At 44.5% G+C, this 18,608-nt stretch overlaps 1 protein-coding gene across 1 annotated transcript in view; it reads left to right on the top strand.

The window, feature by feature from the left end:
* The window catches only part of LOC308304125 (rho GTPase-activating protein 24-like), a gene marked incomplete at both ends in the record, with an annotated part of 47,286 nt that overhangs the window by 19,170 nt on the left and 9,508 nt on the right, over positions 1–18,608 (top strand). Inside the window, 4 exons of the mRNA XM_080748684.1 lie at positions 9,434–9,641; positions 13,944–14,076; positions 15,710–15,783; positions 17,326–17,447. Coding sequence (XP_080604810.1) covers positions 9,434–9,641; positions 13,944–14,076; positions 15,710–15,783; positions 17,326–17,447 — 537 coding nt within the window. The remainder of the gene's footprint in view (positions 1–9,433; positions 9,642–13,943; positions 14,077–15,709; positions 15,784–17,325; positions 17,448–18,608) is intronic.

Below are 18,608 nucleotides of genomic sequence, written 5' to 3' on the forward strand. Positions count from 1 at the left end.
TGTGTGTGGTGGGCAAACACTGGCACAAGAGAAGTGTCAGCAATCGAGATACAGAATAAATAGACCACAGACAGACAGACAGACAGACAGACAGACAGACAGACAGACAGACAGACAGACAGACAGACACACCACTAATAGAATTACAATGTGAAGATGACATCAACTTAATAACATGTGCGACGCTTGAACAAATATTTAGTATAATTTATACTTGAGTTAGTTATTTTCAGTCAGTTCTAACCAAAATGGCTGTTATCTCAACGTTTTCCTCGCAACATAATCACTAAAATATCGTCACTGTCGGGCAGAAACCTTGTATCTCCAAGTTTCAAATGTGTACGTCTTTTGGTAAAGCAAAGCCCTGCTTCATCATACAAGACTGTCGCACAAAACTAGTGAAAACAGCCGATCTACAAGCACACAACGCCTCGCGATGCAAGGCGTTGTGTGCTTGTAGATCTGCTGTTTGACTAGTTTAGTAAATTTTTTGGAAGATAAATAGAAAAGAAACGGTTTTGGACATACAAGGTTTCCACCCAACAACGACGATATGCTATAAATATAAGGTGCTGGGAGTGAAAATTATAATTAATTGTGCCTCGGATGAAGAAAATATTTATAGGGGTGCCCTGAGACAAGGGTTAGACATCATCATTTCCGGGCAACCGGAAATGATCAGCGCTCGATAGATAAACCTGCCGCCGTCGCGGCCGTCTCTACAGCGCCAGAAGCTCCCTTCCCACGTAGCGGCTTAATGATTTTGACTGGCACGGCGATTACTTCATACTGTAGCAGCCGTAGTCTCGCGTGGCGGTTGTAGAAACGGGCCGCTTAAACTGACTATTTTCTGCACGTCCCTGCCTAAATGTAAATGTTTTGGGGAGGTCACAATAATGGGCAACAACAACAACAAAACACGTTATTCAGTGACAACAGTGAAATAAGAAGTGCCTCTAAGTCGGTATTCAATCCAACATTGAAATCATTTTATTTTATGAATGAACTGATGTTCACTCCATTGTTCACTCTCTCAGTCCACTTAGGTTTGTACCTGTAATGTTTTATTAAAGGCTTGTGGGAATGCACATGCGTGCGTGTGGGTGTGCGTGTGAGGGGGAGTTATTCAACAATGTTCTGACAAAACAATAGGGCATTCCTGAGGCATGAGATAGGAGTGATTGGATAGAGAGGAGAGGAGAGGAGAGGAGAGGAGAGGAGAGGAGAGGAGAGGAGAGGGGAGGGGAGGGGAGGGGAGGGGAGGGAAAGCTGTCACACAATTCCAATTTAATGACAAATGAACCTCATAAGCTCTTTATAAAGACCAAATCAACACAGTTGTACCAGCCAGTGTGTAGACCATCCAGGCCAGGGGTTCTCAATAATGTTTGACCAACTTATTCACTCATGGCACCACTGATTTTAGCCCGGCGGGCGGCGGCTACAGAGATAATTGTTCACTTTGTGATACAAGCACCAAATTTTGCACAACGTTTCCTCTGGACCTACTTTTTCCAAAAATCAAGTTAGCCACTCAATTAAAAAACAAATAGGGTTGGGGTCCCATTGACTGTCTATACAGTAAAATAATACAACAAAATAAATCTGCTTTAAGTAGCAAGTGAGGGGTCAAACTAGGGGTTTTTCGTGAGCCTGAATCCAATGCAAGCATTTGTTTTGCACGAAAAACATTCCTTGGGCTAGAAAGGCCCCCACAAAAGCGTGAAAACCACGGTGAAAAGTGATGACTCATCACTAAACCATAGTGTTGTGGTGGCCTTTCTAGCCCAAGGAGTGTTTTTTGTGCAAAACAGATGCTTACAATGGATTCAGCACCATGAAAAACCCCTAGTTTGACCCCTCACATGCTATTTGAAGCAGATTTTTTTATTTTTTATTTTACTGTATAAATTGAGTGGCTAACTTGCTTTTCTGAACAAGTAGGTCCTAGGCATTGTTCATGCCAAATTTGGTGCTTGTATCACAAAGTGAACGATTCTATCAATAAATTGACTTGTAGCCGCTTGACTTTAGTTAGTTTACAGTAACTCACATTTATGTCAAATACGTAAATATTTCCCCCATAAGATACAGTAACCAGGAAAACCAGAGAGAATTAGGGCATTCACCAAATATACCGAATATTAGAATATCAAAGTCACTATTAAACGTTGTTCACCGAAGTCGAATATTCGCTTATTTTTATTTTATTTTATTGTTTTCTCTTTAAAAAACATATAGTTTATTAAGCTTGGCTAGATAGGAAGTCATAAGAATGAGTTGTCAATGCCCCTGGTGGATGAATTTGTTAATGCTCTATACCAGGGGTTCTCAAACCTTTTTAGGCTGTGACCCCCAAAATAAACATATTTGAACTGGGGACCCCCCACCCTGACAAGCACTTGAATTATAGGTATTACATTTAATGTGACTCGGTTCCACAGATAAACATTGTGAAAATAGCAGATCTACAGCATGTAGATCTGCTATTTTCACAATGTTCGTCTCTTGCTTACTTAATATTTGACAGTTTGGCCTGTCCTGTCGAATATTCCACTATTCGAACTAGGGATGGCCAACGGTTAACCGTTACCGTTAAACCGATAAGAAATTGGTTACCGGTAAGCACTAACGGTCAATTTTGACCGATAAAAAAGAAAAGAAAAAGGAAATCAACCCATGTGTCACACCAAAAGCCCCGTACACCAATATCTACGCAACATCAAGTCATCAACCATGCAACTATACGCGCTGTGGTCACACATTTCTGGGACACCAATGTCTGTGTAACATCGAGCATTCACGCAACGGCGAGTCTGCGACAAATGCTCCGTCGTCGATTGGATTTTACAAAACAGACCCCGTCACATTGAATCCCGTTTAAGAAGAGCTTAAAACACAACTTTCTAATGTTACATGTTGATGACGTGAGGAACGCTAAAGTCGTCTTGGTTACAGAGTAGGATATGCGAAAATAACAAAGCTGAGCTCAGAGTCGCAAATTCAATGATCGCTGCATCAGCACACACAAAACACGGTCGAGAGAGAAGAAAATGAATGAAATGGACATCACGTTTAGCCGATTCAACCATTCCAAAAGTTATACGATTGAAAGTTATTGTTCTACATACGAGCATCTCGCTGCGGCTGTTTAGTTAGGCGATAGCCAGGGAGTGCACAGAATGTTAGAGAGGCATGGGCTGAAGGGCCTTTTGGTGGACAATTCTGTTAATAAAAGTTAAGGGCTCCAGCCCCCTTTGCTGTATGTGCGCACGTGCCTGGCGAAAGCGCATCACATTACAGACTAATCATTTCAATGCCACCGTTTCTTTGCAAAAACACATTTCTTTTAGAAAACATTTGTATTCTTGTTTCTCCTAGTTTTATTGTTTGTAATGTGTAAATATGGCACTTTATTATGGGGAAAAACGAGTGTATTTTCCTTTTTTAAATCGCTAAAATAGCGCATTTTTGAACACATTTCCTTAACGCATTTTTGAAGACATTTCCTTAACGGTTAACGGTTAATTAACTGATAAGGCCTTTCGGTTATCGGTTAAGAAAAAATCTCCATTTGGCCATCCCTAATTCGAACACTTTCAGGTCGAATAATTGGAATACTAAAAATCACTATTTGTGAATGCCCAAGAGAGAATATTTATTTCCATCAGCAGGACAGACTGAAAATAACGTTCATACTTGGCTTTTAACCACTTAAACCCCAGCATTCCTATATTCCGGGAGGAACATTCACCAAAAATAGCAGATCTACAAGCTCACAAAGCTTATGAGGTTCATTTGGTCATTAAATTGTACTTTTTCTTTTTTCTTTTTTTTCCCACGATTTTGTAACCCATTTTTTCACCCAGTGCCATTTGCCTAAGCTGTAATACTGGTTTCTGTTCTCCCCCCGGCTGGCCAGGGGGAGGCAGTATAGAGACTGCATGTTTTTGTGAGGGTACCTACCCTAGGAGACACGGGGAGAACATGCAAACTCCACACCCTAAATTAAATTGGACTTGAGCAAGTTGCTTTGAGCGGGAGCTGTCACCAACACAGCATGAGCTTGTAGATCTGCTATTTTTGATGAAGAGACTGACTGTAGGCTGACAAACATCGCACAGTTAAAGTAGCGTTTAACTCTGCTATGAGTGGTTAAAGGAGTAGTTCACCCCAAAATGACTTTTTTTCCTATCGATTACCCTTTGATTAGACTTGAATTCAAATATATATATATATATTTAGTTTTTGTCACATTCCTAAGCCAACTGAGCGGTGAACCACTTCCTTTAAACTGCAGTGATATTGATGAGTTCCAAATACTATCAGATTATTCTGAGTCTCCCCTGGACTGGCATCAAGGCACCCTAGGGTGCCACGGCACGGCACGGGGCACCCACTAACCCTGATCTAGGTGTGTGATCAGTGGAGGAATCCTCCAGCCCCTCAGGACATACTGTAGTCTCTAGTCAGTAGTGCGGTGCAGCCTTCTCCAGCAAGAGCCGTTGACGCCCGTGTCCATGGACGCGGGCGCGGAAAAAAACAGCCGGCCCGGCCGTGGACGCGGCCGTGGACGCAGACGGCAGGGGGCGCGTCCATGGACGAGGCCACGGCCGCGTGGACGCGGCCGTCAGCGGCTGTCTCTCGCCTTATCAGCAAATCAGCAGTAATCCTGCACGGGAAAAACAATATCCTGGGAAATATTCAGATCTGTCCCTGCAGGAATGTTTATTATGGCACGGATGTGTGTGTGTGTGTGTGTGTGTGTGTGTGTGTGTGTGTGTGTGTGTGTGTGTGTGTGTGTGTGTGTGTGTGTGTGTGCGTGTGTGTGTGTTGCTGTTTGTCCAGATTTAGTTTAGCAAACTTGTGGACCAATCAAGTGTCAAAATCCACAACTAACTTGTTTGTTTGTTTGTTTTTTAAATTGCTACAATGGAAGCTTGCCCAGATTTTGGACGTCACTGATGTAATCCTCAATATGATGTCATCCATACACCAATACATGAATTATGAAAGCTGTTGCCTTCATCGTAGGCTATAAATAGTTTTGTCTGTAACTCAAAACGTGTTCCTAAAGTGTAGTTGCTTAATTATCTGCCCTTACAAGATGTCACCAGAGAGCTGCAGTTGACAGCTGTTGTGTCAACAAGGTGAGCGTCGGGTCGTCCCAGACGTGATCTGTTGTTTCCTCCTGACCGTCCAGGCAGTGTGGTGATGATGATCATGATCATGATGATGATGATCATGATGATCATGATGATGATGATGATGATGATGATGATGTGTAAATAAACAGCCCTGTTGTGTTGGTGCGTCTTGCATGAGGTGTCATGATGACCGCTGCATGCCTGGGTATTAGAGAGACAGAGAGAGATGTGGTGCCTTAACCCTGCCTTTAATATCCATAAACCTTTTTGCAATTGTTTTACTATTTGGAAAAAATATGACGGAGACTCCAAGACAGAGTTTACCAAATACACTCCCAGGACAGAGAGATAAGAGGTGTGCACACACACACACACACACACACACACACACACACACACACACACACACACACACACACACACACACACACACACACACACACACACAGGGCTTGGTGCCAAGCTGTCACACACCGTTTCAGCTCTGAGCTTTAATCCTTCACACCACCTAACAGGACAGAGCAGGGGGGTGCAGAGAATGTTAGAGAGGCAGGGGCTGACATTTCTGAAAGTTCCTGTTGGTAGAAATATCGAAAATAGCCGACGCGTTGTGCAGCTTGGAGGTCGGCTATTTTCGGTTCTTGATACCACACTTAACTTAGGCATAAAGGCAATACTGGAGATGTGGCATAACGGCATGGATTTCTACACAGAGAGGGCAATTCTCTTGATGGAAAGAGGAGGAATTAGCATTTCTTTCACCACAGTAAAAACTGCATTCATGGTCTGGAGAGGACAGTTGACAGCAGGATCTTATGTTGAAAGATTTGCCCCCTCTGTGTAGAAATCCATGCCGTTACGCCACATCTCCAGATTATGCTTTAGTAGTTCAATGTGGTATCAAGCACCGAAAATAGCCGACCTCCAAGCTCCACTGTGAGCTTGGAGGTCGGCTATTTTCAATATTTTCACCAAAAGGCCCTTTTAGGAGTTTCAGCCCCTGCCTCTCTAACATTCTATGCACGTCCCAGAGAGAGATAGAGAGAGAGAGAGAGAGAGAGAGAGAGAGAGAGAGAGAGAGAGAGAGAGAGAGAACAGCCTGGGACTCTAGGAGAGATGGAGGGAACAGAACAGGCGAGAGGAGGAACACAGCTGACAGCCCAGTGGAGGATTATTTTATACCAGAGACAGCAGAGAAACCTTTGGGTGGTTTAAGACCACAAGACAAGTTGTTGCTGGATTTCAACGTTCAACAAGAGGACAGGGCGACTGCAAAGGGACTGTGAGGATCGAGGGCCCGATCTTTGAAAAACCAAATGACTATGACTGTTCAACGTTTTAAAACTGGAGCCTTGAGGACTTTACACATTCGTTGTTTACGTGCCACATTCACATGGCTGGGAGGATTGACTTTCTGACCTATTTACGAGTAAATAGGTGTTTATTTTAAAAGTGTGTGGTTGTCGTTTCGTGTGTCAAGGCAGCGATGTTTGTTTGTTTATTTTGTGACTTATTTTTATCCCACGATTTTGCAACCCATTTCTTGCCCGGTGTCAATCATCTGATGTAATCCTGGGCTCTGCTCTCCCTCTGCCAACCTGGGGAGAGCAACGGACTGACCTCATGCTTCCTTCTATGCATGAGGAGTCCAAGTTGCTTCTTTTCAGCTGATGGGGGAGAGATTCCCTGCTTGGACATAGCGCGTGTAAGGAACAGGTTGTTCCCGGTTCCCTTTCCCCTCCATCAGGCGCCCCGGACTGTTGTTATTGTTTTAGTCAGCTCAGAATGATGCTGAGTCACACAGAGAGATGTGTCAGTGTCACCATAGAACTCACTGGCCCTTGGTAACTCTAGTGAACAAACACAATGGAGGACTTTACTTCCCAAAGGACACGTTAATACAAACCTAAACCAAAAGGAGAGGAATGAAGAAGAAAGGTCAAGACGAATCCTTTTCATTCGCTGGATGACAAAATGATTTCTTCACTTTTCACCCCAACCAGTTGCTGAGAGGATTTTAATCATAGATTTGTTTTGAGTGACCAAAACTATTCCAGAAGGACTGAATGAACTGTGGAATACTATCTCAACAGAATGACATCTCAACAGATTGACATCTCAGTGGACTGACATCTTCTCAACTGCATCTCTCCTGTGTCTTTCTTCACCCCTGGCTGGGTGACACCATAACGCAAAACCGATTTTTAGTTTAAGCGTTCATATCCTGGTTACACGTTCTCGGACCAGCCTTTGTATCAGCCGTTGTATCAAGACAATAGCCGTAGTCTCAACCATTCAAGCCGTGTGCATTTCAGAAATAGCTCAAATAGCCAATCTGCGAGCTCACTCTGTGTCACTATGCAACATGTTGTGAGCTTGTAGATCGGCTATTTTTGAGCTATTACTGTTAAGTTTATTTTTTAATTATTTAGAAATTCTTTGAATTCTCACCTAGTGTATAAATGACGTGCCAGACAATAAGGATGCCTGGTGATTAAACAAAAACCTGACTCACTGTTTGGTCCCAAATAATTTAACGTCACAATGTGTCAGCACCAACTGCACTAAACATGTAAATGGTGCATTTATATAGCGCCTTTATACCAGGCGCTTTACACAGGTTGTGCATTACATTCACCCATTCACACACACATTCATTACATTCACCCATTCACGCACACATTCATTACGCTCACCCATTCACACACACATTCATTACATTCACCCATTCACACACACATTCATTACATTCACCCATTCACACACACATTCATTACATTCACCCATTCACACACACATTCATTACATTCACACACACATTCATTACATTCACCCATTCACACACACATTCATACAGCGATGTCAGAGGAAACCATGCTTGGCACCAACCTGCTCATCAGGAGCAGTTAGGGGTTCAGAGTCTTGATAATTAACACCAACCTGCTCATCAGGAGCAGTTAGGGGTTCAGAGTCTTGATAATTAACACCAACCTGCTCATCAGGAGCAGTTAGGGGTTCAGAGTCTTGCTCAAGGACTCTTCAACACTAACTCTGGGGGAGCCCACAGGGATCGAACTGGGAACCCTCCGTGTGACGGCAACTCTACCCCTGAACCCCTGAGTCTTCCTGTTTCTACACGAAAAAGGAGGTTGTGCCCAGTGACAGTTGGCTCCCATTGGCTGTGAGGTTGAGTGACAGCTGGCAGTGGGCGGGTCTTAGACAGGATGAGGGAGGGGCATGGCAGGCAGGCGGTCAGCCGGACAGGAAGCTACCTCTCTAGCTCCGCCTACAGGAAGATTAAGAGAGTGCTGAGCTTCAGACGACGTGAGCGCACACACACACACACACACACACACACACACACACACACACACACACACACACACACACACACACAGGCTCGCAAGCACACACTTGTCTTGAACCCTATTCTGGGATGAACATTAGCCGAAAATAGCAGATCTATAAGATCACAACGAATCTGCAACGTGTTGTGAGCAAACAGTAGAGTATTCTGTTTTCGGCGAAGAGGTTTTGTGTTTTGTCTACAGGGGGAAAAGGTCAGGTTTACAAAGTATTGATGGTATAAGTGGGGAAATGTCTGAAAACACACATTCAACATGAATCAAATAAGGAGTGGGGGTTAGGGCATTCATCAAATATTTGAATATTTGAATATTTGCATATCAAAGTCACTATTCGACGTTGTTCACCGAAGTCGAATATTCACTTTTTTTATTGTTTTCTCTTTAAAAAAATATATAGGAAGACATAAGAATGAGTTGTCAATGCTCCTGGTGGATGAATTTGTTAATGCTCTATAGCAGGGGTTCTAAAACCTTTTTAGGCCGTGACCCCCGAAATAAACATTTGAACTGGGGACCCCCACCCTGACAAGCACTTGGAATTGCAGTTATTACATTTAATGTGACTCGGTTCCGCAGATAAATATTGTGAAAATAGCAGATCTACATGCTCACAACGCCTCGCGTTGCGAGGCGTTGTGAGCATGTAGATCTGCTATTTTCACAATGTTCACCTCTTGCTTACTTAATATTTGACAGTTTGGCCAGTCCTGTCCAATATTCGACTATTGGAATACTTTGAGGTCGAATAATTCGAATACTAAAAATCACTATTCGTGAATGCCCTAGTGGGGGTCCCTGCTTCATAACTCTCTCAGCCAAGGGGTCCATGGTCTGAACAACATGGAAGACCCTTGTCCTAAAGGATTCCAACCCTGGTTCAGACCATCACGACCTTCTCCTTCCTTCTCTCTCCTCCAGGTGTGTTCGGCCAGCGCTTGGAGGAGACGGTCCTGTACGAGCGTCGCTACGGGGTGCGCGTGGTCCCCCTGGTGGTGGAGCAGTGCGTGGCCTTCATCAGAGTGCGGGGCCTCCACGAGGTGGGGCTGTTCCGCCAGCCGGGGCAGAACACCCTGGTTAAAGAGCTGCAGGAGGCCTTCGACGCCGGGGAGAAGCCCTCCTTTGACAGGTAGATGTGGCTGTTTAGGAGAGAAGCCCTCCTTTGACAGGTAGATATGGCTGTTTAGGAGAGAAGTCCTCCTTTGACAGGTAGATGTGGCTGTTTAGGAGAGAAGTCCTCCTTTGACAGGTAGATGTGGCTGTTTAGGAGAGAAGTCCTCATTTGACAGGTAGATGTGGCTGTTTAGGAGAGAAGCCCTCCTTAATGGCTGTTTAGGAGAGAAGCCCTCCTTAATGGCTGTTTAGGAGAGAAGCCCTCCTTTGACAGGTAGATGTGGCTGTTTAGGAGAGAAGCCCTCCTTTGACAGGTAGATGTGGCTGTTTAGGAGAGAAGTCCTCCTTTGACAGGTAGATGTGGCTGTTTAGGAGAGAAGCCCTCCTTTGACAGGTAGATATGGCTGTTTAGGAGAGAAGCCCTCCTTAATGGCTGTTTAGGAGAGAAGCCCTCCTTTGACAGGTACAGTTTACAGTTTACAGTTTAGGCATTTAGCAGACGCTTTTAATCCAAAGCGACTTACAATCAGCAGATAACATCACAATAATAAACAAGATAATATGTCAGTACATCATCAACAATATAACAAATGCAAAAGGATATCTATCTAGAAAAACACCATATAATCAAGTTCTAAAAAACATAAAAAACAAAACAAATGCTAACTAGCTTCATGTATTCATTGATTTTTCTGTAGTGCTAAGGGTTTAGGTGGAGTCTGAAAAGGTGAGTCTTCAGTCCACGGCGAAAGCTAGCGAGTGAGTCCGTTGTTCTAAGTGCGACAGGGAGTTTATTCCACAACTTGGGGGCCAGGAGGGCAAACTGTCTCGGACGAGTGGATTTTTGCCCTGGAGTTTTTAGCGAGGGTTCTGTCAGCATCCCTGTGTTGGCTGATCTAAGTGACCGGGTGGGGGTGTAGGGGTTGATCAGTTTCTGGAGGTATGGAGGAGCCATACCTTTGGCTGCTTTGAAGGTCAGCATCAGTGTTTTGTATTCAGTGCGGGCCGCAACCGGGAGCCAGTGGAGGCTGCGGAGAAGGGGAGAGACATGTGAGAACTTAGGCTGGTTGAAGACCAGTCGTGCCGCGGCATTTTGGATCAGTTGGAGAGGTTTAAGTGCACATGCCGGGAGACCAGTGAGGAGAGAGTTACAATAGTCAAGCTTTGATATGACAGATGTCTGAATGAGGAGCTGGGCTGCCTCCTGGGTGAGGAAGGGTCTGATTTTACGGATGTTATAGAGTGTGAACCTACATGACCGGGTGACTGATGCAATGTGTGCCTTGAATGATAGCTGGCTGTCCAGGACCACACCAAGGTTTCTAGCAGTAGGAACTGAAGTCACAAATGCATTATCTATGGAAATAGTGAGATCTTGCATGGGGCAAGACTTAGCTGGGAAGAAGAGTAGCTCCGTCTTGTCCGGGTTCAGCTTAAGGTGGTGGGCTGACATCCACTGTGAGATGTCGGCCAGACATGCAGCAATGCGTTCTTCCACCTGGGTGGCAGAAGGGGGGAAGGACAAAAACAGTTGAGTGTCATCAGCATAGCAGTGATAGGATAGATTGTGAGCAGAGATTACAGCACCAAGGGATTTGGTGTACAGGGAGAAAAGCAGAGGGCCAAGTACGGATCCCTGGGGGACTCCCGTTTGGAGGGTTCGGGGGGATGAAAGCAAACCTTTCCATGAGACCTGATAGGTCCGGTCCGACAGGTAGGAGGAGAACCACTTTAGTGCCGTCCCGGTGATGCCTAGGTCAGCAAGGGTGTCCAGGAGTAGCTGGTGATTCACTGTGTCGAATGCCGCTGATAGATCCAGAAGAATCAGGACTGCAGAGTGGGATGCAGCCTGGGCAAGGTAGATGTGGCTGTTTAGGAGAGAAGCCCTCCTTTGACAGGTAGATATGGCTGTTTAGGAGAGAAGCCCTCTTTAATGGCTGTTTAGGAGAGAAGCCCTCCTTAATGGCTGTTTAGGAGAGAAGCCCTCCTTAATGGCTGTTTAGGAGAGAAGCCCTCCTTTGACAGGTAGATGTGGCTGTTTAGGAGAGAAGCCCTCCTTTGACAGGTAGATATGGCTGTTTAGGAGAGAAGCCCTCCTTAATGGCTGTTTAGGAGAGAAGCCCTCCTTAATGGCTGTTTAGGAGAGAAGCCCTCCTTAATGGCTGTTTAGGAGAGAAGCCCTCCTTTGACTTTGATTGATTGATTGATTGAAGGCTTTATTAGAAGTTTGCATAGGAAAATGTACAGATTCATGACGGTACAGTTCACTGGTACAAGGTCTACTAAAAGGAGATCCATGAAAAGACTAAGCTTATTTCAACAGGAAACCATTAAAGTATCTCATATAACATTGAATGACAGACAAATAGAACACAGTACTATGCAGTAGATATGTAAAGAAAAAAGAAAACAGTAGGTCTATACAATCAGTAAGTACAGTATATACAATATATACAAGGAAGGGGCAGGTAACAGTAAGTCTAAACAATCAGTATGTACAGTACAAGGAAGGGGCAGGGAGGGTAGGGTTGGGCTAGGTTTTTTACCAGTTGCGAACGGCTGCTGCCTGTAAGTGGTTTTTCAGGGCATTTTTAAAGGATGCTAGTGATCCACACTCCTTTATGGCCTTCGGTAAGGCATTCCACATTTTTGTGGTGTAGCAGAAGAACGAGTTCGACCCTTTCTTTGAGTTGACTCTGGGTTGAACGTGATCTGTGGCACTGCCTCTGGTGTTGTAATTATGGACATCCTTAACGTTTATAAAGTATTTTGACAGGTACTTGGGTATCATAGTGGTGTGGTGTATCTTGTACACCAGGCCCATTGCAAGTTGCTGTACTCTGTCATCTACTCTGAGCCACCCTACTCTTAACTGGTGAGTAGCGGTGAGGTGAGTCTGATAGGGAAGGTTAAGCAGGACCCTAATTAGTTTATTTTGGGCTGTTTGGAGTTTAGTTTTAAGGGCTTGTGGGGCGTCACGATACCATACGTGGACTCCGTAGTCAAAGAGGGGCTGGATTATTGCACCAGCTATGGTCTTCAGTGTGTTGAAGTTGACCATTGGGGCAATCCTCTGTAGGAAACGAGTTCGTTGGTTGATTTTTTGTATTACTTTTGAAGTCATCTTTTCGCTGGAAAGATTAGCTTCAAGGATACATCCTAAGTAAGAGATTTCGTTTTTTCGTGTTATGACCTTGTCACCCACTTTGATTGTGAAGTCATCTACCTTTTTGAGATTATGATTTGATCCAAAGAGGATGGACTCGGTTTTTCCCAGGTGAATTGATAATTTGTTGTCGTTAAGCCATGTGCAGATCTTACTCAGTTCAGAGTTAAGTGTCTTTTCAACCTGCAAGTGGTCCTTGCCCGAGACTAGGAGAGCCGAGTCATCCGCGAACAGGAACAGGTTGCAGTCGCAAGCAGATGCCATGTCGTTCACGTATATTAGGAACAACAGAGGTCCCAGTATGCTACCTTGAGGAACACCACAGCTTACTGGGAGGGGGGGGGGCAGGGTTCCGTTAATCTCCACCACCTGTTCCCTCCCCACCAGGTAAGATTGCATCCAGCTCACTGCTGCGCTGTCAAGACCGATGGCTTTTAGTTTCTCAATCAGAATAGCATGATCCACGGTGTCAAATGCCTTCTGGAGGTCCATCATGACCATGCCACTATACTTGCCCTGATCCGCTTCGCGTTTGATTTGGTCAGTCAAATAGAGAAGGCATGTGTCAGGTAGATGTGGCTGTTTAGGAGAGAAGCCCTCCTTTGACAGGTAGATAGGACTATGGCTGTTTAGGGACAGGTGTGTGAAGGGGTGTTTGGCAGATATGGCTTTAGGAACGACAAGTTCGCAAACTCTTCAGGCCCCCAAAATGATCATATGTGAACTGGGGACCCCCCACCCTGACATGCACCTGGAACTAGAGGCGTTACATTTAGTTTGACTCCACTGATAAATGTTGTGAACAACAAGCTCACATGAACAGGTTTGGCTATTTTTTATAGTTTGACAAATTGGCCAATGTTTGACCATTTCATGGTTTATTGGTTACTATTGAAGTAGTAATGGTTGTTATTTATCACACACAAATGCAAACACCTCAAGGCTCGCTCTTCTGGTGCACAAGTCGGCCGCGTTTGGCCGACTTGTGCACGAGTCGCAATTTGGCGCAAGTGCAGTTCTAGTTTATTAATGTATTTATTTGTCATTTTAGAGGTATTAAAAAGGTCTGGTGGTGTTCTGGTATTATAATCGTATTAAAACAGTCGCTGAACGTTACTTGTGGTGTGTTGTGTGTTGTTCTTGTGGTTGCAGTAGCACAGATGTCCACACGGTGGCGTCGCTCCTCAAGCTGTACCTCAGACAGCTGCCAGAGCCTCTGGTTCCCTACAGCAGATACCAGCACTTCCTGCTCTGTGGACACAAGCTCTCCTCTGATAGGACACAGGTAGGCACCCTCCAACAAGCTCTCCTCTGATAGGACACAGGTAGGTACCGTCCAACAAGCTCTCCTCTGATAGGACACAGGTAGGTACCGTCCAACAAGCTCTCCTCTGATAGGACACAGGTAAGCACCGTCCAACAAGCTCTCCTCTGATAGGACACAGGTAGGTACCGTCCAACAAGCTCTCCTCTGATAGGACACAGTTAGGTACCATCCAACAAGCTCTCCTCTGATAGGACAGTATACCGTACCGTCAAAGACTGAAGCTACAATCCACTTCACCCTAGTGGAATGGACTCCCCATTGCAATTCACCCTTTGTCAAGTCCCGCCCGCTGTCCCGCCCCTCTTCGCACCCATTGGTTGCTGTGTAGTGGTGGGACAAAAGTCCTCTACAATTGAAATTCTGTTGCTTCTTATTGTTATTCTGTGAATTCAATTCTCATTTTAAACTTGGTTTCAGTAAAAAAAAAAAAAGGAGCCTCTCAGGTGCAGTATAGTGACTGGGCATGTTTTGACATGTTTTTATTTCTCCAAAAAGGATGTTTTAGCAAATTCAACGTAAAAAAGGCAGAACCAGGGCGGGACAAGGCAGAAAGAGCCTGCTGGTTGGTCAGTCAGGGACCAATCAGAAGGCTAACAAAGGGTGAATTAGAGCTGCAATCCACCCCGCCATCTAATGCCTTAGACAAGAATTGTCCCTTGGCCAAATCTATAGTTGCCTACCCCCCTGCCATAGCACTTACCATAGCACTTGCCCACCCTCGACGATCATAATGTGTAATTTATATAGCATTTTTATATTCATGGGTTGCATTTGTAGTCCTAAACGGCCATGTTGAGGACCAACACAGGTGTTTCAATGTGTCTGATTGGCATAGAACTAATGTTCTATGTTAATCAGAATCACATGTGTTGGTCAAACAAAGGGTCAAACTCGTTCTTCTGCTATACCACAAAAATGTGGAACGCCTTACCAAAGACCTTAAAGGAGTGTGGATCACTAGCATCCTTTAAAATCACCCTGAAAAACCACTTACAGGCAGCAGCTGTTCGAACATAGCCCAGCTCTACCCTCCCCTGACCCCTCTTTGTATTTACCTACTGCATGTTTTTTTTTTTTTTTTTTTTAATTTGTTTTCCCCTTTTTTTCCTGACTATATCTACTGCATAGTACTGTGTTCTATCCGTCTGTCATTCAATGTTATATGAGATACTTCAATGGTTTCCTATGGAAATAAGTATTTTCTAGGATCTCCTTTTAGTAGACCTTGTACCAGTGAACTGTACCGTCATGAAACTGTACCTTTTCCTATGCAAACTTCTAATAAAGTCTTCAATCAATCAAAGTCTATCCCCATTACATTGCACTATAGACCTCTGGGAGTCTATCCTGTTACAATGCACTAGAACTTTCGTTTTTGTCGCATTCCTAAAGCTTACACCAACATGGCCGCTGTAGGACTACAAATGCAACCCATGAATAGAACGATGTCAGGCCGCCGCGTCACGGCAAACACGCTTCTTTCTTGCCTGTCTATTCAATCAATCAATCAATCAATCAATCAATCAATCAATCAATCAATCAAAAACAGATAATCAAGGACATTCTCTCCCTCCATCTCTCGTGTCCTCAGGGTCTGCTGGAGTTGAGGAGTTTGCTTCATGACCTTCCAGTGGCAAACTTCAACCTGCTGAACTACATCTGCCAGTGAGTTACTTTAAACTTCAACCTGCTGAACTACATCTGCCAGTGAGTTACTTTAAACTTCAACCTGCTGAACTACATCTGCCAGTGAGTTACTTTAAACTTCAACCTGCTGAACTACATCTGCCAGTGAGTTACTTTAAACTTCAACCTGCTGAACTACATCTGCCAGTGAGTTACTTTAACCTGCTGAACTACATCTGTCAGTGAGTTACTTTAACCTGCCGAACTACATCTGTCAGTGAGTTACTTTAACCTGCTGAACTACATCTGTCAGTGAGTTACTTTAACCTGCCGAACTACATCTGTCAGTGAGTTACTTTAACCTGCTGAACTACATCTGTCAGTGAGTTACTTTAACCTGCTGAACTACATCTGTCAGTGAGTTACTTTAACCTGCCGAACTACATCTGTCAGTGAGTTACTTTAACCTGCTGAACTACATCTGTCAGTGAGTTACTTTAACCTGCTGAACTACATCTGTCAGTGAGTTACTTTAACCTGCTTAACTACATCTGTCAGTGAGTTACTTTAACCTGCTGAACTACATCTGTCAGTGAGTTACTTTAAACTACTCAACTACATCTAGTTTAACCTGTTCAACTACATCTGTCAGTGAGTTACTTTAAACTACTCAACTACATCTAGTTTAACCTGTTCAACTACATCTGTCAGTGAGTTAGTTTAAACTACAACCTGTTCAACTACATCTGCCAGTGAGTTAGTTTAACCTGTTCAACTACATCTACCAGTGAGTCTGCTGCCTGCACCAGGGTGTCTCAAAGTGGGTGTCCTGGCCCCCCAGGGTGCTCTGACACCAGTCCTGGGGTGCCTCAGAATACTGATAATATTTGGAATGCATCAATATCTCTTTATAATCTTCGACCCTCTATGCTTAGTAAAACTGACCTGAATTCCACAGTACTTGATGAGTTATTTTTCCATCTACACCAACTCTCTTCACCAAACATATCAGATCTGCAAGCTCACAACGCATCACGCTGTCAGGTTAAGCGCTGTGAGCTTGTAGTTCTAATGGGAACTGATATTTTCCCTGCATTTCCCTGCGTGACATGCTGTATCTTAGGTGGAAGATTTGCATATTTACATGGCGTAAAATAACATAAGATTGTAAAAGGATAGCCATGTAATTCAGGGTTGCCGTGGATGAAAAGGTTATTTACAGTGAGATCCACTGGTCTGCACAGTAACATCCTGAGCATCTTTCTCACCTCTTAAACTCTATACTTAGACCACCGGAGACCCCCAGGGCTCTACACTAGGGACCCTGATTATTTCAGTCTTACTCTGAATATCTTTAAGGAAAATAGCTAATATCTACAAGCTAACACGCACTGACTAAATCATCTATTTTCGGTTCATGTGGTACCCTGTGTGTCTTTATGAAACATGTCTGTATTGTGTGTGTGTGTGTGTGTGTGTGTGTGTGTGTGTGTGTGTGTGTGTGTGTGTGTGTGTGTGTGTGTGTGTGTGTGTGTGTGTGTGTGTGTGTGTGTGCGCGCCTGTGTGTGTGCGTGCGTGCAGGTTTCTCAACGAGGTCCAGAGTTACTCCAGCTACAACAAGATGAGCTGCCAGAACCTGGCCACCGTGTTCGGACCCAACATCCTCCGGGCCAAGGCTGAGGACCCCCACAGCATCATAGGAGGTAAGGACCAGACTGAGGACCCCCACAGCATCATAGGAGGTAAGGACCAGACTGAGGACCCCCACAGCATCATAGGAGGTAAGGACCAGACTGAGGACCCCCACAGCATCATAGGAGGTAAGGACCAGGCTGAGGACCCCCACACTGAGGACCCCCACAGAACCTAGCCCCATATAGAACCTCACCCGTCGCTCCGAGATGAGGTCCTATAAAGGTGGTGCAGCGAAGGCCCGGACCGCCTCCACATCAAGTTGGAAAACAAGTTTATCCAAAAAGTAAAGGTAGTTCCAGGCTCCCAGACTATGGTTTTCCATCCCAGGGTACATAAAACATGAAACAACCCCTTAAATCATTAGTTTTGTAATGTTTTCCCATTCAAGCGGAACTGTTGTCAGTACTGTAGTCTCGCATTAGCCAGGGAGCATTTGCAAATCGCGTTAGGCAACAGTCTGGCCACGTGAGACTACGCCTGGGGCTTTTCTGAATTTAATGAGACTAAATAAGCAATTTAAACCGTTTTCCCAACGCCGTGGTGCATGTTTTATGTACCGTGGGATGGAAAACCATAGTCTGGGAGCTCAGAACTACCTTTACTTTTTGGATAACATTTAGTTTGGAGTGTTTTCCAACTTGATGTGGAGGCGGTCCGGGCCATCACTGCACCACTTTTGTAGGACCTCATCTGGGAGTGACGGGTGAGCTTCTATATGGGGCTATAATAACCCTGACGTTGTGTTGGACAGACAGATCATCCTCACAGCATCACAGGAGGTTGGTAAAAGTTTTTGATAAATGAGGTTTCCTATGAGGATACAGTAATATTTATACAAGCTGTGAGTTTTCTGCCATGCCTTAATTCTTCTCTAGGAATTCTCCTAAAGCAAAAACGTCCCTACCGAACAAGCCAACTTCACATGAAAATATTCAGACTGCCAAAACAAATCAGGATTCTCATCCTGCATTTAACCTTTCAACTGAGGGAATATCCAGACAGACAGACAGACAGACAGACAGACAGACAGACAGACAGACAGACAGACATACTGGCAGACAAAACAAAACAAAACAAAGCACATGCACGCTAATAAAAGCCAGCAGCGGATATACAGACTGATTGGACATTTCATAGGGTTGTCTGTGTCTATGTTTATCGTCGTCTTT

The sequence above is a fragment of the Nannobrachium achirus genome (genome assembly GCF_963921795.1).
Source record: "Nannobrachium achirus genome assembly, chromosome: 19".
Taxonomy (NCBI): domain Eukaryota; kingdom Metazoa; phylum Chordata; class Actinopteri; order Myctophiformes; family Myctophidae; genus Nannobrachium; species Nannobrachium achirus.